At 41.0% G+C, this 20,912-nt stretch overlaps 1 protein-coding gene and 1 pseudogene across 1 annotated transcript in view; both read left to right on the forward strand.

Annotated features, from left to right (window-relative positions):
- LOC118367602 (synaptic vesicle glycoprotein 2A-like) overlaps window positions 1-10,807 on the forward strand; it is a 55,459-nt gene extending 44,652 nt beyond the window's left edge. Inside the window, exons 8-13 of the mRNA XM_052494281.1 lie at window positions 2,651-2,739; window positions 3,119-3,283; window positions 3,548-3,681; window positions 5,023-5,229; window positions 5,621-5,780; window positions 6,662-10,807. Coding sequence (XP_052350241.1) covers window positions 2,651-2,739; window positions 3,119-3,283; window positions 3,548-3,681; window positions 5,023-5,229; window positions 5,621-5,780; window positions 6,662-6,845 — 939 coding nt within the window. The 3' untranslated portion in view covers window positions 6,846-10,807. The remainder of the gene's footprint in view (window positions 1-2,650; window positions 2,740-3,118; window positions 3,284-3,547; window positions 3,682-5,022; window positions 5,230-5,620; window positions 5,781-6,661) is intronic.
- A 448-nt stretch (window positions 10,808-11,255) lies between these two features.
- Window positions 11,256-15,860, forward strand: LOC118367463 (bolA-like protein 1; annotated as a pseudogene).
- The last annotated feature ends 5,052 nt before the right edge of the window (window positions 15,861-20,912 follow it).

The raw sequence follows: 20,912 nt of genomic DNA on the forward strand, positions 1-20,912 counted from the left end.
TCAACCAGGTAACATACTCTACCATAACCTGTTCAACCAGGTACCATACTCTACCTTAACCTGTTCAACCAGGTAACATACTCTAACTTAACCTGTTCAGAGACGATTGTAATGTTTCACTTGCTCTCCTAAGGATCTTTGGTCAACTGGGGCTAAATTGAGTGAATAGTTTAACAAGAATGGGAGGATTATCCTTCCTTCTTCTTCTTCTTCTTCTTCTTCTTCTTCTTCTTCTTCTTCTTCTTCTTCTTCTTCTTCTTCTTCTTCTTCTTCAGTTTGAATGCTCATCATTGGTCTAACAAAAAGGTGCTATGTTCTAGCTAAACTAAATAGTATCTGTATACCAAAAAAAAACATGTTTTATTGTCACATACACCAGATAGGTGCAGTGAAATGTGTTGGTTTACAGGGTCAGCCATAGTAGTCCAGCTCCCCTGGAGCAAATTAGGGTTAAGCACCTTGATCAATGGCAGATCGACAGATTTTTCACCTTGTTGGCTCAGGTATTCAAACCAGCGACCTTTCTGTGACTGGCCCAACGCTCTAACCGCTAGGCTACTTTCCGCCTATAGTCTCACATACCTCTCTGATAGACAATCACCACTGCTATTACTATCAAAGAGAACAGAGAAGGTTCATGTTTATATGCTCTTAACCTCTTGATTCTAGCCATCCCGGATCCGGGACCGTGAATACAGCCTCAAGCTCATTACCATAACGCAACGTTAACTATTCATGAAAATCGCAAATGAAATGAAATAAATATGCTAGCTCTCAAGCTTAGCCTTTTGTTAACAACACTGTCATCTCAGATTTTCAAAATATGCTTTTCAACCATAGCAAAACAAGCATTTGTATAAGATTATTGATAGCTAGCGTAGCATTTAGCGTAGCATTCAGCATGCAACATTTTCACAAAAACAAGAAAAGCATTCAAATAAAATCATTTACCTTTGAAGAACTTCAGATGTTTTCAATGAGGAGACTCTCAGTTAGATAGCAAATGTTCCGTTTTTCCAAAAATATTATTTGTTTAGGACAAATCGCTCCGTTTTGTTCATCACGTTTAGCTACGAAAAAAACCTGTATCCAGGAGTGTAATTATCCCCGCAGCTCATTAGCATAACACAACGTTAACTATTCATGAAAATTGCAAATGAAATGAAATAAATATGCTAGCTCTCAAGCTTAGCCTTTTGTTAACAACACTGTAATCTCAGATTTTCAAAATATGCATTTCAACCATAACAAGCATTTGTGTAACAGTATTGATAGCTAGCGTAGCATTTAGCATTAGCATTGAGCGGGCAACATTTTCACAAAAACAAGAAAAGCATTCAAATAAAATCATTTACCTTTGAAGAACTTTGGATGTTTTCAATGAGGAGACTCTCAGTTAGATAACAAATGTTCAGAAAAAGATTCTTTGTGTAGGAGAAATCGCTCCGTTTTGTACATCACGTTTGGCTACCAAAAAAAAACGAAAATTCAGTCATCAAAACGCCAAACTTTTTCCCAAATTAACTCCATAATATTGATTGAAACATGGTAAACGTTGTTTAGAATCAATCCTCAAGGTGTTTTTCACATATCTCTTCGATGATATATCGTTCGTGGAAGTCTCCTCTCTCCCCTGAATCACATGGATGAATGCGTGCAGCTTGGAGATTACACACCAATTTCGACAAAGGACACCGGGCGGACACCTGGTAAATGTAGTCTCTTATGGCCAATCTTCCAATGATACAAATACGTCACAATGCTGCAGACACCTTGGGCAAATGGCAGAAAGCATAGGCTCGTTCAGGGCACATTCACAGCCATATAAGGAGACAATGGAAAACAGAGCCTCAGATTCTGCATTTCCTGTTTGAAGTTTCATCTTGGTTTCGCCTGTAGCATCAGTTCTGTGGCACTCACAGATAATATCTTTGCAGTTTTGGAAACGTCAGAGTGTTTTCTTTCCAAAGCTGTCAATTATATGCATAGTCGAGCATCTTTTCGTGACAAAATATCTTGTTTAAAATGGGAACGTTTTATTATCCATAAATTAAAAGAGCGCCCCCTATATCCAAGAAGTTAACTACAGAATGAGAGACTGGAACGATTGTTTGTATATGAGCCCCCGTTGTTTATAGAGTGCCTGTGTGCAGAGATTACCTAGCTATGTTTACTAGCTGTGTTTACTAGCTGTGTTTACTAGCTGTGTTTACTAGCTTTGTTCACTAGCTGTGTTTACGAGCTGTGTTTACTAGCTGTGTTTACTAGCTATGTTCACTAGCTGTGTTTACTAGCTGTGTTTACTAGCTGTGTTTACTAGCTGTGTTTACTAGCTATGTTTACTAGCTATGTTCACTAGCTGTGTTTACTAGCTATGTTCAGCTCAGTTGGTAGAGCATGGTGCTTGTTTACGATTCCCGGGCTATGTATGCACACATGACTGTAAGTCGCTTTGGATAAAAGCGTCAGCTAAATGGCATATATTATTATTATTATATTACAGTTGGCTTGTGTGGAACATGGAACTTTATGTTTATTTATTGCTATTGTAGATTGTAGAGAGATTTCCTTTGAGATATATTGTTTGCGTGTGTTTGTCCGTTTGTGTGTGTGCACGCGCGCGTGTGTGTGTGTGTGAACCTCCCTGTAGGTGTGGAGCAACTTCCTGGCCATATTCTCTCCTGAGTACCGCCGCACCACTCTCATGATGATGGCTGTGTGGTTCTCTATGTCGTTCAGGTAAAGTCACTTTTTTCAGGTCATTTACAGCCAAAGTCACGTTCGCATTGAATGAACTACAGGTATAATAAACTAACTTAACTTCTTGTTTCAATTTTTTTTATTATTTGTGTATTAGTATTGTATTTGCGAGGCATTCTGCTGCACTGTTGGAGCTAGAAACATAAGCATTTCACTGCACCTGCTATAACACCTGCATATGTGTGTACGTGACCAATAAACTTTGATTTGATTGTGTCTGACTCAAGTGAAAATGTAGTTTGACATTACTGATATTGATGATGTAGTTCGTGTCCTATCCCTTCTAAGTGGATTATGTTAAGTTGATCATCATGATCCCTACGTCTGTCTTAACATCCATCTCCCTTCTCTCCCTCAGTTACTATGGGCTGACGGTGTGGTTCCCTGACATGATCAAGTATCTCCAGAAGCAGGAGTACTCCTCGCGCACCAAGGTCTTCATCAAGGAGAAGGTGGAGCACGTCACCTTCAACTTCACCCTGGAGAACCAGGTGCACCGCAACGGAGAGTACTTCAACAACAAGTAGGTCCCCCTTTCCCTCTTCCCTCACCAGCGTTGTCATGGGAACACAGCAGGGTACCAAGCCATTCATACAGGTCAAGGGTCAATCAGTCCTTCTAATGTTAAAACAAACTCTTTATCTATCTCTCTCTCTCTCTCTCTCTCTCTCTCTCTCTCTCTCTCTCTCTCTCTCTCTCTCTCTCTCTCTCTCTCTCTCTCTCTCTCTCTCTCTCTCTCTCTCTCTCTCTCTCTGATTCTCTCCCTCTCCCCCTCTGTCTCTGACAGGTTTATGAATCTGAAGATGAAGTCTATGGTGTTCGAGGATTCTCTGTTTGAGGAGTGCTACTTTGAAGACATCACCTCCAGCAACACCTTCTTCAAGAACTGCACCTTCATCGCCACCCTCTTCTACAACACAGGTTGGTTGTTTTCAACTCTCTACTGATGAGTGTTGTATCAGTGTTTATAAGTTGTGAATGTCTTGTTTTGCTTATAAGGGGTTTGCCCTTCATTAACTCATCTAAGTATTGTAATCTCAATTGTGTTAGTGGCTTCTGTGTTTGATTGACAGATAGAATACAATTGTATGCCATATTGTTGTCTAAGGAGATAAACATGTCATATATTGTTCATATAGGTCTTATGCATTTCTTGCTAAGGTGTTAAACCTCTCTTACAGAAACAGAGCCAGAAACAGAGCAGAGAATCAGCTCCAATTATATTCTTCATACAAGACAAAATGGCTCAATTACCATCACTCTACTCCCTGGCTCTGTAACATAATGAGGCAATGCAGACAGAGCGAGGTATCCTAGCAACACAGCCCCAATGCTATTTTACTTCAGCCTGCAAATGACATAACTGTCAGTCATCTCAAAGTGAATGATAGATTTTTCCAGAACAAAAAGCAGCCTGCACAAGAAGATGATTCATCTGTATGGCTGATGCCAAAATATGGGTAATATTGATGAGCTTGAAGTCCTCTCGATCCATCGGCAGAATCCAATTTCATCTCTGGCATTACAACGATGGAAACCTATTATCAGCAAAACACAAGCCCACAATGGCTTAGTCTCTCTCGCTCTCTCTTTCTCTGTCTCTCTCAAGATGTTATCAGAGCAGTACAATAGTGACTATCTAAACGCCTCCCTCTCGTTCTGTTAGGTGTTTGTCCGTCATTAGGCTAGTCAAGCAATCACTCTGCTGCTATCAGTGCCATGCAGGAGCTACTCATTTGCATTTGAATTAAAAAGCCATTTCACTACTACTGCTTTAATGCTTAATCCCCCTGTGCTTTCCCACTAAGAGCTAGAAGCTGCTAGATTGTTGCCATAGTGCAGGATGTTAACCCACTATGGGACCAACCACATGATGGATTTATACTGAGAAGTACAGCACAGCAAAACCTAGAGGTTGGAGGTCAGAGGTTAGGCTTGGACAGTATGGACACACCGGTCTCTCATGTACAGCAGAATAAAGAATTCAGTATTATGAATGTATTTTTTTTGTAACTCATTGACTATGCCCTATATATGCAAACCTTACGCCCCAGTTCATATTCTGTCATTCATCCATTGGAATGACTGTAGTTTATGGTATTGTGTTCATATATCTCATATGAACACAATAGCATCATCTCAGCTGATCTCAGCTGACATTAAAGATACCAGCAGTACAGAATGCATTAAAGTCTATCCCTACATTGAATCGAATTAACCACAATTCTCGTCAATACCCCCTCCACCCCCCCTCCCCAACAGATCTGTTCAAGTACAGGCTGATCAACAGCAAACTGGTCAACAGCACCTTCCTGCACAACAAGGAGGGCTGCATGCTTAGCGACTTCAGCGACGAGAACAGTGCCTACATGATATACTTTGTCAGCTTCCTGGGCACCCTGGCCGTGTTGCCCGGCAACATCGTGTCGGCGCTGCTCATGGACAAGATCGGACGGCTGAGGATGCTGGGTAATAGAGCGAGGAGAGGCGACAGTGTCGTCGCGGCTACAATGGTGTCATCTGATTTTGCACTGTACTGTTGGTGCATGTCTTCGACAACCTTAAGAAAACAAAATGTAGTCTGCTTAATCTATGGTAGATTGGGCAGAATTTTCTGTCTCACAATGGCCAAAATGGATTCAGCAAAAATAGCAGGCATATTAGATGACATATTCATAGATTCACTCATTTTCCTTCTCTTCTTCTCTCTCTCTCTCTCTCTCTCTCTCTCTCTCTCTCTCTCTCCCTCTCTCTCTCTCTCTCTCTCTCTCTCTCTCTCTTTCTCTCTCAACCCCTCCTTACCCTCTATCTCCCTCCCTTTCCCTCCCTCCCCATCTCTTTCCCTCCTCTCACTCTTCAGCGGGCTCAAGTGTTATCTCTTGTGTCAGCTGTTTCTTCCTGTCGTTTGGCAACAGCGAGTCGGCCATGATCGCTCTGCTCTGTCTGTTTGGGGGCATCAGCATCGCCTCCTGGAATGCCCTGGACGTGCTGACGGTGGAGCTTTACCCCTCTGACAAGAGGTAGGAAACGCCAACCAGAGAGCCACACCAAAACCTTGGCATTGTGGAAGGTTGTAGTTTCCAGGGTGGCAAAAGTGGTGCCTTGATGTGATTGGTTACACTAGATGGAGGAAAATGGAGGTTGTAGTACTGTGTAAGAGAATTGGTGGTAGTGGTGCGTGAAACTGGGTGGGAATCCTTACTGCCACCCAATGGCTGAGTGAACACTGCACTGCCTCAACCAACATATACTAAAAAAAAAAAAATCTGTATATCCCAGTAAACTGGGTTGACTGAAACATTTCTGGCCATTTCAAAACTCTGAGATCTCATCATAGCAGACTGGCTGTTCATTATTATCACCGGGGTTCGAGCCCTGAATGCTGATTGGCTGACAGCCGTGGTATATCAGACCGTATACCATGGGTATGACAAAACATTTATTTGTACTGCTCTAATTACGTCGGTAACCAGTTTATAATAGCAATTAAGGTACCTTGGGGGTTTGCGGTAAATGGCCAATTTACCACACCCCCTCATGCCTTTTTGCTTAATAATATCGGACCATGATTAAATATTATGGTCCTTCTGTGGCTCAGTTGGTAGAGCATGGCGCTTGTAACGCCAGGGTAGTGGGTTCGATTCCCGGGACCACCCATACGTAGAATGTATGCACACATGACTGTAAGTCGCTTTGGATAAAAGCGTCAGCTAAATGGCATATTATATATATATATTATATATATTTTATATATATATATTATTTTCCAATTTCAGAAAGGGTAGTAGTGCTGCCCATCTGGCTGAACAGTCCTCCTGCAGGTGTTACATTATGAGTTCAATCTGAGACTGTTTGAATAGAGGTCATTAGGGAACTGACTGATCTTCCTCTCTCCTCCCAGATGCACAGCGTTTGGCTTTCTAAACGCCCTCTGTAAGCTGGCAGCCGTGTTGGGCATCAGCATCTTCACCTCTTTCGTGGGCATTACCAAGGCTGTGCCCATCCTGTTCGCCTCCGGGGCGCTTGCAGCGGGCAGCTTCCTGGCGTTCAAGCTGCCGGAGACGCGGGGCCAAGTGCTGCAATAGTGTGGCCACACCCCTAGGGGGCGACATGGGGGGTCAGAATGAGTAAGCCACACTGTGAACAACAAGTAGCCCAAGAAACCCCTAAACTCTGCCCTGTACGCCCCATTGAAGTCAGAGCCTTTTCACAGGAATTAGTTCAATGCAGATGCTGCACAGATCTACTAAGCTGTAAATATTGTGAATTGCCTGATATTGGATGTACTGTTTAGATAGACACATCTCTATACTACTAAGATCTGTGGAACTGTGCTGCCGATGCTTGACATTGATCCCTATGAATAGGCTGTGAGTTGGTAGAGAAAGGGAAGTGCAACCAAACTATGCCCCTAGACCAACAGAAGCTGTTCCAACTTGAATCCTTGTTCAGTGCAATCTTAATCACTGAGTGTATGTGTTTATGAGGGTTGAGGAGGTAGTTTAGATGCATGTCCCCAAAATGAAGACAGAGTACTGGGGTTATGGGGTAGGGACATGGGGTCTAGTTTATGAGCCATGCCAATAGCCCGTAATAGAAATGACCACTAGCCATCCAATCTATATTCACACCAATTTCTCTGATAAGCTCAGCTCACTTCCCATCTACATGTGTCTACATTGCTATGGTAGAACGTCAGTCATAAATGATACGTTATGCCTTGATTTGAACCATTTTTGACTTAATGGGTAAACCAAAACATTCAGTTAAACCAAGGCCTCCTCATTTTCATACCTTCCAAGGTCTTGTGTTTATTTTATGTACAAAATAACTGCCATTTTATAGGTTTTAGAACATTCCAGGTTGACTTTTCATTATGGTTTGAATGAGACTGTTGACAAACGTGATCTGTTGAGCTTTTTCCCTTTAAAACATTCTTTCTAGCCGCTCTATCTCAATCAATCATAAACGGCTGCTCAAATCAATCCTTCAAATCTCCATTTCTGACCATGTTGAAATTTGTTCAGCCCACATTGTTCGCCATGTACATTTTAGAACAGCACTTTTGTTCAAACATTCCACATTTAAAGCACAAATGTTTGCTAATGCAAATAGGACTGTTGTCACAATTTGTTACAATAGTTATTATTATTGTCACGTTTTAAACAAACGTTTAAAAGCCCACAGTTCAAGCGTCGTTCTTGCTTCATGTATCCTGTAGTAACAAATGCCTTCTTTGTTCCATCTGTCATAGGTTTTATGTTTTGCTCTTAGAAGATGTGTTTTTGGAAAGTGGTATGCATAAGTGAATTCGTGGACAATTTTCCAGAAAGATAGAACACAATACGAAAATGGCATTGAAATGTATCATGTTACTGTAGATCAATAAGTCAGATGTTAGATGCTGAATCCATGTCCTTTTCACGAGAGAAATCACACTGCCTATGATATCATTTGCCTGTTCTAACATTGACCTTGGATTTCAGGAACATTCTCGCAACCCTTAAACCCATCAAACCACTTTAATGTGCACAACTGAAACATACGTTTTCATTTTTTGTGATATTGTGAAACAGGAACTAGATGTTCAAAGTGGAGCGAAAATCCTCAAAATAATGAAGTTGAAAATAAGACACAAAGATATGGAAAGGATGTAGTAAACTTCCCTGAAACATTGCAACAATATTTTCAGTAGATTCCATTTGATATTTATTTTGAGTTTGAAAGATATTAAGATATATTTAATATTTATTTATTTAAGATATATTTACTTTTGGGTGCAATGTGTTTCAAAAGAGACTATAGTGGTAAGGACATATATGCACTGTCATTAAATACTATCATGTACATCATAGCCCATATTTTATTAATTATTTTGATATGGGTGTGAGACTGCTTGTTTGCCTGTGCAATATTGAACTTTGACCTGCAATATTGATGTGTTTTTTTGTGGATTCTTGATAGCTTGTTTATTAGTTGTTTTATTCGATACTTGGAGTATGATTAACTGATGTGGCGATACAAGTAAAAGCTGCTTTATTGATCGGATGATCAAAACGACAATTAAACCTCGATGAGATGGGGAACATTATTGGATGCTTATGGGAAACATTTCACCGAGCATTGAAATAGAAGTAGTATAACTTTCCTTTGATTTCCACCCTTGAAGCTTAGAACATCATGCTATATGGGTACATTTAACATGTTACACACCTCCGCTGAGGTTATTAATCGTACATGATAGACTAGGACTAAACACTCTGCTAAGGGCAGTGTCCTCATGGGATATCTGATCCATAGATTTCCTGAACATTGGTTTGGTACCAAACAACGTTTCACATTCCCCTTATAGCAAGCACATTGATCAAGTGTGGTATGTTCACAATTGCATGTTACAAAGAAACAAACTCAGAAAAGCAACAAAGCACTGATTCAGCAACAAAGGAAATGATCATAAACTGCCATTTTTTAGGATAGCAGCCATATGTAGACTTAACAGCATTCTAGATAAAGACCAATCCATTGCACTAAATGTACTTAGCTGTACATGCACAGTTGTTAATGCCTTGCATTCTTGAAAAGACCAAAACCTTTGAGACATAAAATATATCAGTAGCACATGAAGGGAAACAGAAGGTCAAGAACAATAACTGCTTCCAAGCGACCAATTTAAGACAGTAGCCAAATGATTCATTGGTACCAAATGAGTCACGCATGCAGTTGTGAACCGCACACAAAATAATCAGTATACATTGATTTACAGTAGTCGCAGTTGACTATTTATTGACATAGCAACCTCTCACTTTACTTTATGTTTACATTACCATAAACTAGCATATCTTATGTTCAGTGTATGACCCCTTAATCTATATAGGAACTTCAAGCCGTTACCACATTCCTCAAAATCGACATGCATTAGTCTGCACATCCAAACCATTCACTGATGGTTTAGTGACTGCTGATCTATAAGTGTGCCATGAGTAACTTCTCTCATTGATTATTGCCAAATATTTTTGTATGTCTTAAGTTTATACTATGTCATAAAGAAACTGGAATATAGATTTAAATATGTAAATTAAAATAACTAAAATATAACATCGATCATTAATAAATATTATAGCTCTTTATAACTTTTGACCCCTTGAAAATATTCCTGTGGTAGGGGGAGCAGTTTTTATGAACTGATTTGGGACGTGGATGGCCAGTCTGTCGGAAAGTACATTTATTCACAATTCCTCTAAGAATTGCAGTAATCTTAAAAGATTCCATTTGTTATTGAAGAATCAGCATCAGCATTGCAGCATGTGTCTGATCTGTGTTTCCATATCCTATCTCTATGTTGTCATAATTATACCGCCCATGAAATGATAAACAAGGATGTCAATATTAATGTTGTATAGTACGACATGGAACGCTGTGAAATGCTTAACTATCTATTTACTCTCTCAGTGAACCAGTTCAGGATATTTTAAGTCCAGATTGTTTCTAGTACCTGTAGTTGCATATTTTAAATTCTGTTACATGTTTTTTTTGTATTCTTAACTTGTTGCTCGGTCAACGGTCAATCATGAGTGCAAAAACGTAATTATAGCAATAAGTGTTAGATTGTTTGTCTTTTATCTCTCCCCAAAACACTATTGGGAAATTAAGCACATTATATGCTGGGCCTTTTCCACTGAAATGCTGTGTGTTGGCTTCTACTAAATGGGACTGAATGGCTTATATTCACTTCTAAAACTACCCCTAGGTCTTTGGAGGCTTTTGTCAATAAGAAAACATTGCAATTAATTACATGTAACAGAGAATTTATCACTGTCATAGTACTGTGCTGTAGAATCTGTAGTTGTTTGTATGTAAGTATAGATCATAATATTAGAAATTACAATACGGTATACATGTGGAACCATAAAAAAATACAAAGGACAAAAAAACTGAAGTGTAAATGACAGAGTACTATTGTATGGTGTCTTCGATTTACTGTATTTTGTAAATGAAAATGGAATATAAGTAAATACATCAAAATAAATACTACTGGTTATGAAGAATACTTAAATGTTACAACGTCATGATTCTGTTATAAAGTTTGTGTGTGAGATTTTTTCTTATATTTTGTCATTGTTTATTTATTTACCTTTTCAGAACTGCAATGGATAGCAAAGAAAAATAAACTACTGTCCTAATGATGAAACCCTTGTAATTATATAATTTACCGAATTGATCATCAATGATCAAATTGATTTCTTGACTTTTGTGCCTAGGGGTCAGAACAGAATCCCACTGGCCACAGATGTCAATCCAATGTCTTATTCCACGTTGGTTCAATGTAATTTCACCAACAGGCACAATAGCTCATTGAGAAAAAATGTACTTTGCATCAAACCTCCACCAGTACTAGATTTACTAGCCTACAAAGACTACAATTTACTGCTGCAAATATGAGTCCCAGGTCGTCTACAAAGACTACAAAGTCACAAGACGGCACTTCCTGGGTACGTTGGATAACTGAGGACGCTGTGAAAAGGTAGGTTGCAAATACATTTATTACAACTCGCTTTGGGTTATTATAGCTTTGATAATTTATTAATAACAACCCTAACTAGCTACGGTACTATTTGAGGCTATGAAATGCAGTCAATGTACTGCAAGTAGCTAGCTCACCAGTTAGATAACGTTAGAAGGCAAACGTAGCTAGTCGTAGTATGTTGTGAAAGAAATTAGCCCACGTCAATTGGCAGCATTGCATTTTCATGTATTAAAGAACAGATGTTGAAGCTATAGGTAACAGATACTGTAACTATGTAAAGCAGAGTCTGCTGTAAAATAGCTGGCTTAGCAGCAGATAGCAAGCTACTGGATGCAAGCTACACACAAAAACGGTTCCAAAAGGGTTATTTGTTCCAAAAGGGTTATTCGGCTGTCCCCATAGGAGAATCAATCAATCAAATGTATTTATAAAGCCCTTATTACATCAGCTGATGTCACAAAGTGCTGTACAGAAACTCAGCCTAAAACTCCCAACAGCAAGCAATGCAGGTGTAGAAGCACGGTGGCTAGGAAAAACTCCCTAGAAAGGCCAGAACCTAGGAAGAAACCTAGAGAGGAACCAGGCTATGAGAGGTGGCCAGTCCTCTTCTGGCTGTGCCGGGTGGAGATTATAACAGAACATGGCCAAGATGTTCAAATGTTCATAGATGACCAACAGGGTCAAATAGTAACAATCACAGTGGTTGTCGAGGGTGCAACAGGTCAGCACCTCAGGAGTAAATGTCAGTTGGCTTTTCATAGCCGATCATTCAGAGTATCTCTACCGCTCCTGCTGTCTCTAGTGAGTTGAAAACAGCAGGTATGGGACAGGTAGCACGTCCGGTGAACAGGTCAGGGTTCTATAGCCGCAGGCAGAACAGTTGAAACTGGAGCAGCAGCACAGCCAGGTGGACTGGGGACTGCAAGGAGTCATCAGGCCAGGTAGTCCTGAGGCAAGGTTCTAGGGCTCAGGTCCTCTGAGATAAAGAAAGAAAGAAAGAAAGAAAGAAAGAAAGAAAGAAAGAAAGAGAAAGCGAGAGAGAATTAGCAAGAGCATACTTAAATTCACAGGACACTGGACAAGACAGGAGATCACGTCAGTGACTCAGTTCACTCAAATCACGCACCCTTCCCAGGGAAGAGCACCAGTAAGCCAGTGACTCAGCCCCTGTAATAGGGTTAGAGGCAGAGAATCCCAGTGGAGAGAGGAGAAACGGCCAGGCAGAGCCAGCAAGGCCAGTTAGTTGCTCCAGTGCCTTTCCGTTCACCTTCACACTCCTGGGCCAGACTACACTCAATCATAGGACCTACTGAAGAGATGAGTCTTCAATAAAGACTTAAAGGTTGAGACAGAGTCTGCGTCTTTCACATGGGTAGGCAGACCATTCCATAAAAATGGAGCTCTATAGAAGAAAGCCCTGCCTCCAGCTGTTTGCCCTGCCTCCAGCTGTTTGTAAAAAAACAAACATTTTTTACACCTTTACTTATCTAGGCAAGTCAGTTAAGAACACATTCTTATTTTCAATGAAGGCCTAGAACGGTGTTCAGGGGCGGAATGACAGATTTTTACCTTGTCAGCTTGGGGATTCGTTTTTGCAACCTTCTGGTTACTAGTTCAACGCTCTAACCACCTGCCTTACATTGCACTCCACGAGGAGCCTGCACGGCAGGCTGACTACCTGTTATGCGAGGGCAGCAAGAAGCCAAGGTAAGTTGCTAGCTAGCATTAATCTTATCTTATAAAAAACAATCAATCTTAACATAATCACTATTTAACTACACATGGTTGATATTACTAGTTAATCTAGCGTGTCCTGCGTTGCATATAATCGATGCGGTGACTGTTAATTTCTTATCGAATCACAGCCTACTTCACCAAACGGGTGATGATTTAGTCGTTGCACCAAACCTAACCAGAAACATCAATGCCTTTCTTTAAAATTAATAAACAAGTATATATTTTTAAACCTGCATATTTAGTTAATATTGCCTGCTAACATGAATTTCTTAGACTTAGGGATGCCACCCGTTAGATAAAATACGGAACGGTTCCGTATTTCACTGAAAGAATAAACATTTTGTTTTTGAAATGATAGTTTACCATATCAATGACCAAAGGCTCGTATTTCTCTGTGTTATTACGTTATAATTAAGTCTATGATTTGATATTTGATAGAGCAGTCTAACTGAGCGATGGTAGGCAGCAGCAGGCTCGTAAGCATTCATTCAAACAGCACTTTCGTGCATTTGCCAGCAGCTCTTTGCAATGCTTCAAGCATTGAGCTGTTTATGACTTCAAGCCTATCAACTCCCAAGATTAGGCTGGTGTAACCGATGTGAAATGACTAGCTAGTTAGCGGGGTGCGCGCTAATAGAGTTTCAAACGTCACTCGCTCTGAGAACTGAGTTGTTCTCCCTGCTCAGCAAGGGCTGTGGCTTTTGTAGAGCGATGGGTAACGATGCTTTGAGGGTGGCTGTTGTCGATGTGTCCCTGGTTTGAGCCCAGGTAGGGGCGAGGAGAGGGACGACAGCTATACTGTTACACTGGCAATAATAAATTGACTATAAGAATATCCAGTAGTCAAAGGTATATGAAATACAAATGGTATAGAGAGAAATAGTCCTATAATTCCCATAATAACTACAACCTAAAACCTCTTACCTGGGAATATTGAAGACTCATGTTAAAAGGAACCACCAGCTTTCATGTTCTCATGTTCTGAGCAAGGAACTTAAACGTTAGTTTTTTTACATGGCACATATTCCTCTTTTACTTTCTTCTCCAACACTTTGTTTTTGCATTATTTAAACCAAACTGAACATGTTTCATTATTTATTTGAGGCTAAATTTATTTTATTGATGTATTGTATTAAGGTAAAAGAAAAGTGTTCATTTAGTATTGTTGCAATTGTCATTATTACAAATAAATTGTAAAAATTGTCTGATTTAATCGGTATTGGCTTGTTTGGTCCTCCAATAATCGGTACCGGTATTGGCGTTGAAAAATCATAATCGGTCAACCTCTAGTGACCATAGCGTACGTGTAGGTATGTACAGCAGGACCAAATCGGAAAGATAGGTAGGAGCAAGCCCGTGTAGCAGGACCAAATCGGGAAGATAGGTAAAGCCCGTGTAATGCTTTGTAGGTTAGCAGTAAATCCTTGAAATCAGCCCTTGCCTTAACAGGATGCCAGTGTAGAGAGGCTAGCATTGGAGTAATATGATCAAATATATTTTTTCTAGCAGCCGTGTTTAGCACTAATATAAGTTATTTTAGTGCTTTATCCGGATAGCCGGAAAGTAGAGCATTGCAATAGTCTAACCTAGAAGTGGCAAAAGCATGGATACATTTTTCTGCATCATTTTTGGACAGAATGTTTCTGATTTTTGCAATGTTACGTAGATGGAAAAAAGCTGTCCTTGAAACAGTCTTGATATGTTGATATGTTGATAAGAACCCTTTTATGTTGTAGATAGCACCCTTTTCTCCTAAGAGTGTAACTTCTGAACCTGAAGAGGGAACACCAGACCACTTCTTCATTGCAAGCTGACTACAGTCATCGCCTGCCCCAAATCCTCTGAATGGTGCCCAGTGTTCTCAGCAATGCTCGTCCAATCTCCACCACCCACGCCTTCACCATGGCCCTTAGCCCACTTCAGACCCCACATGGCTCCTGATCCCAACCTGCCCATGGAGGGGGCCATACGGACCAAGCTCACCCAGCAGCTGGAGCCAGAACCCCTGGAAGTCCACAACGAGAGCCACATGCACGCCGTGCCCCCTGGATCCGAGTCCCACTTCTCAGTCCTGGTGGTCAGCCCAGATTCGACTGCCTCTCCCAGCTACAGCGCCACCTCCTTCTCAATGAGACCCTAGCCAAGGAGCTGAAGACCTGTATCCACGCACCGGCCATCCAGGCCAAGACACCCCAGCAGTGGGGCAGCAACCCCAGTATAGCCAAGAGCCCACCCTGCATGGAAGGATCCAAGGGGGACCACAAGGTGGAGGAGGAACTCAAGGCTGGATGGGACTGACCAGCGAAACTCAGCAGTCATCAACCCTGGTTCTAAAGAGTAACAGCCTGTGCAGGCTTTGGTTCCAGCACTAACTCATCTATTAAAATGTGTTGTCTGTTCAAGACCTTGATTTGTTTAATCAGGTCTGGAACAAAAGCCTGCATGCCCCATATGCCTGTAGTTTAATCAGGTCTGGAACAAAAACCTGCACGCCCATATGCCTGCAGTTGAAGATAGTGTCTATTAACATTGTTGTAAACTAGTGTGATATAATTTCATTACTGCTTTAGAGGTTGTTTCTAAATGAGCAGCATCACTTCGGTCTCTTGGCAGTTAATTCAAGAACAGTTGTGTTTTAGATTAATTAGACTCTTGCATTTAGTGGCCATCACTATAATGTCTCAAGATCTTGTAGTTCAGTAGTATGTGGTACATTGAACTATATGATATGATATGAAGTGATGGAGTGTGTCTGTTTTGTCTGAAAATAAAATGTCTTGTATGTGAGGGCAGAAGTATGAGAAGTCAAGACAGAATAAAGCATATGTTTTCTCGGGTGCATTGTGGCAGTTTTGTGGTTGCCATCATTTATTACGTTATTTATATCATTATACAAATTTAATGAAATATTGCATGTAATGTTTTTGTTTTGCATACTACCTTTGCATACACATCTGCAGTATAGGTTTAAAAATGGCTGTGTTTTGATTTTGAAATGGAACTCTAAATGTAGTACTAATGTTACCACATGAGGGCAGTATGTGCAAATTTTATGTTGATTTGAAGTGCAGCGTTGACAGAATGATGAAACATGGCTTCATTCTTTCATTATGACACTGCCTTTCATCAACTCTTCAACACAGTAATGATTAAATCCCATAATACTTTTTATTTCATTTCTCACCATAACAAAATGACAGTGTTATAGCAACAGGGGTCAATCACTCAAATTGTGGAATATAAAGTGTTGGTTAATAGAGGTGGTCAAACTCGATTGTCTTAACTCACATACAGGGTGTATCACAGTTCACTTACTTCCTTATCAATTTGACTTATTAGCCTGTCTTTTCTAATTATTGTGGATGGCTTGGGGCCAGAAGACAGGGTGAAAGATGCTGGTGGTTCTCAGAATGACATGTCCTAACCCTATCATGACCATGTGTTTCTATTTCTGTCTCGGGCTGTATGTGTCAACGTGAAGGTCCTCTTGTCCTACCCTCAACCCCAGGACCTGCCAGAATTTCTGTTATTACAAAAACATGTAAGAGTAATGGCACAAAAAACATTGTTGGTGATAGCCTAAACAAACAGTTAGCAAACATCTTTTCCCAATGTGCTGTTTTTCCAATAAATTAGTAAACATTTGAATGTTTTAGGAGGTTTTATTGAAATATTTCAGTACATCAACAAACAGGATCACTTTAAAATATGCAACTAAATCAACCGTATTCAACAGAGCCAAAACAACCATCCAAGCGGCCATTTTTCCCATACATTTTGTAAGTGCTGAAAAGCTCATAAAGATGGTCCTTATTGAATGTGTTGTCAACTCAAGGTTGACTTCTACAAGCGTCCCTGTCTGGAATAGACAACCTGTCAGGCATTACAAAAGGCCCTGTAAGGAAGGTGAACAACTGGTGTCACTGGTTTGAAAAAGGAAAACAGTAACACAACCATTTTATGACCCTGTCTATTAAGAGTCAGGCCTCAGGGGGAGACGTAAACTACTACACAGGGGCAAAAAGCCAACGGTGAAGGCAATTGCAATAAAGTCTACTGCCTCGGGAAGCAAAGACTTGTCTCTGCAAATTAGATTTACCTGTCACAATTCCAGGTGTTGTTATGAGGGAGTGGCGAGGAAGACACGTCAACGATTTTAAACTAGCATTGCATAGTGCTGTTGCAACAAAAATGACGAAGTTGATTGGTTGATATCCTTCATGAGTTGTTATGAGATGAGAGTTTGTAGAGTTTATTGAACTGCTAGTTCACAACTCAATCAGAAAATTCTGACGGTGTATATATAGGTAGCATGGGTTAGGGTCAATTGCTTTCCAATTGGTAATACTTTGAAATGTATTCATTTAAAACTATAAGTAATGTTGACATATAATGTGTTATCTTCAATTCATGAACTGAAAGGAAATTAAATTAATGGATGGAGAATATTAAAAACTAAAACAAATTACAGCCAACTCTGGTAGATAGGCTGCTTTCCCTCTGGCTGGTCCCTGGTGATGATGGATCATTCAGGGGGTCCCGGGTTGCCCACGTGTCCTGGTCTGGGTGATCCATCAGTGGGAACCCACCTCTGTGGTAGCCTGCTCTACGTCAGAGCCAGGAGTAATGGTGCCAGGCCAGTCTGGGACCCTGGGCAAGGCAGGGTTCCCGCGATGGCCCCTGATTTACGCTCCCGGCTCTGGACCAGGTCTCCTTTTGCACAGCTGACCCCTCCAGGTTGGCGGTCAGGGGGGCTCAAGGAGAGGAGGGAGGGAGGCACCAAATGGGTGTCTACTCTGAGAAAAGGCCCTGCCGGGGCCTGCTTGACCGTCTCAGGGGGCTATCTCCCTCCACAGCCCCCCTGGTCAGCTGCAGTGTCTGTGCAGCATGTGTGTGGAGGGAAAAGAGCCTGTTAAACACATTTAATTAAACCCCACTAGTAACAACACTTGTTAAATTGACATGTTTTGAATGATAAAGCTGGGGGTGTTACACATTAAAAACTATTAATCATTGTAGGAAATGTTACAAAGACCCATGACTATTATATGGGATGATTTGTACTAATATAGCTAGCTTCATTCAGCTTTATTTTTCCTTAAAAACATACTTTGGCATGTCTTCACAGTACACTCGTAGGTCAAAATAGGGAATACATCACATTCAAAACACTAATTACAAGTTAGAAACTTCAGAAAAGGTTTTAAAAAGTTCACACTGATCTGATAAATAATCATTATCTGGTTTCACAATGTGAGAAAAAACAAGTGTTGGATTTAAGATGACAGTAATAGCCTATTATAAAAGCCTACTAAGTCCTTTAATTGGAAAGTTTTTCTCTCTCACGCAGCACACTGCCTACTAATGAATTCAGTGAATGGGCGGCTTGAAGGAAAAGGACAAAGAAAGAGATAGGGGAAGACAATATCCTTGTGTGGGAGAATTAGTTACACTCAGTAGTCTAAGTATTCAAAGCAGAGAAAAGGGCTGCAGGGATTAAGAGAAAAGTCCACACAGGTGGGCTCTGGGAGAAACCAGGGTCACATGACAGGACGTTACCTCGTTTGATAAACACCAGCCGGGCTCACAGGAAGAAGGAAGGGAGTTATTTTATAGGGGAATTAACTGGTGCTACACATCAGGTATTTATTAAGGCAGATATCCCAGGTGTGCAGTACAACCAAGTCAAGCAAAACATCTTGTAGGGTTTCTTAATGAGAAACATCTTGGATCTAAACTTCATAATGGTCAGTAAATAGTCATACTGATAAGGGTTGTGATTTGAGACCAAGAATGAGGCTAAGCATATTTCAGTCTTCATGGGAGAGGAGTTAAACAATCTCAAACAATCAATCACACGTAATCACTTTTGCACATTTCCGTCTGCACATTTGGTCAATCATGTCATTAGATGAGAAGCATTCTTCTACCTTTCTCCCTTTACATTTTCACTTATTTTATTCTGGATGCAAGAATATTTGACCTTCACAAACTCCAGTTATAAAAGAAGCATGTCATATCGATTGTTTTTTCCTTTTCAACCAAAGAAGACCAAATGTTCAGTTGTGTAAAAATATCTACTCAATCCCCAAACTCAAAGGAATTATGAAATTGAGTAACATTTTACTTGTGCCACGCAGAGTATCTGCCTTTGTGTGATGATGACTTTTGGGGTGTGCATGGTTCGCTGACTCACATGACAGTGGAAAACCATGACTTCAGAGTTGAGTCTGGGGCTGGTTAGGCTGGTTTTGGGCCAGAGTGCACAGGTCTTACCCCTAAGCCCTCTGGAGGATCCACGCTCAGTAACTGACATGCATGGCTCTTATTCTCTCCCCTGCAGGGCTTCAACTAGAGGAGTGTACATGTCAAGACAGATGGGACACAGATAAGACTCCCTCTTTCAACCTCGTCTCTCTCTGTCCTCCCTCCTGCCTCTCTCAAGCTCTCTCTTTCTCAGCCCCCTGTCAGCGTTTCAGCAACCTCTGATCTTCTCTGATCTTTTGTTGATCTATGATGCGTCTTTTAACCTCTTCCCGTTCCTTTCTCAACCTTCCCTCTTCTTCTAATCGTCCTTCAACTGTTTTTAGTTTAGGACCCCCTCTCAATCCGCTCTCGGCCCCCATGCATAGTTTCTCTCGATGTTCTACGCACAAACTATTTTCAAACTTTTCTCAACTTTCCCTCTCAACTGTTTCAAAGCACCCCCTTTGAATCCACTTCCAGCCGCCTCGCTCATTCTCTCTGAACTTTTTGTTTTTCTTTCGCAGCCTTTTGCTAACTTTTCTCAACCCTTCCCTCAACCTTCTCCATTTCACTCTTCACTTTTCCTCAACTCTCTTTCAACTTTTTAGCCGGCCCTCATGTCCATCCTCTGTAGACCACCTAACGTAGCTTGGCTGCACTTTGTCCTCCAACCTTCTCTCAACTTTTCTCAACCAGCCCTGCCATTCAAGAGAGCGCCATGCTCCGCTTCTTATAGAGGAATACCAATGCTGAGCCCCCTAGAGAGCTGATAGAGCCTATTTATGTTTAATGCACAGCCTGAAGCTATTATCATATTACCATGTGATGTTATTGCTTTGCCCCCTGAGAATTACTTAATGTTCATGTTTTTAGTCAGAGGTTGTAAGTTATTCAAACATAAATGTTGGGAATCTTTTAGTATTTTGAGTGACAGCCGTCAGAGGTACATGGCTGTAGGGTGCGGCGACTGCTTTGGCATCAACTCTCTCTTCCTTACGGTCTCTTTCTGGTTTAGTTTGTTGGACCCAAAATGCACTGACATGGATGGTTACTCACAAATGTAACTTCAACTCATAATTCATTCTCTGTCTATAAGAAATGATCAGAAAATGCTCAGATACTGAAGAGATGAATGCTTCATTCTCAGGATGTTGACGAAGTATTTAAGAGCAAGCAGTAGTTATTCCACATAGTGCTATGGAGTCCCTTTTTCCTGTTGGAAAAACAAGTGGTCACAGTCGGGTCACCCAAACCTAACGTTGCAGTAAACTCTCATGAATGCCCCCCATTCTATCCCAACCTGCTGAATTGCTGAGGAAAGGCACCTGGTGTACGTTGGTTGTGGTAGTAGTGTCCTATAGAGATTGTTTGGCCGGGCGTAGGGCATAAAGGTCATCCCAACGCAAGGCCAGTGAATAGAGGGTTAATCTTCATCGCTTCAGATGTACGGTCAAGCTGAAAAGAGCCAGAACGCTTGACTCGGGGCTCCGACAAAATGTGATCTATTGTTCATCTGTCGGGCGCCCGTGATATATTCTATCCTACACTCTCGGACAAAACGTACCCGGCGATTATACAAGCGGGGCCGCTGGCCTGTAACAACGCCAGCTCAGGGAGTTTGGACACCAGGGTGTTTGACCTCTCG

Source organism: Oncorhynchus keta, chromosome 34 (genome assembly GCF_023373465.1).
Source record: "Oncorhynchus keta strain PuntledgeMale-10-30-2019 chromosome 34, Oket_V2, whole genome shotgun sequence".
Lineage (NCBI taxonomy): Eukaryota > Metazoa > Chordata > Actinopteri > Salmoniformes > Salmonidae > Oncorhynchus > Oncorhynchus keta.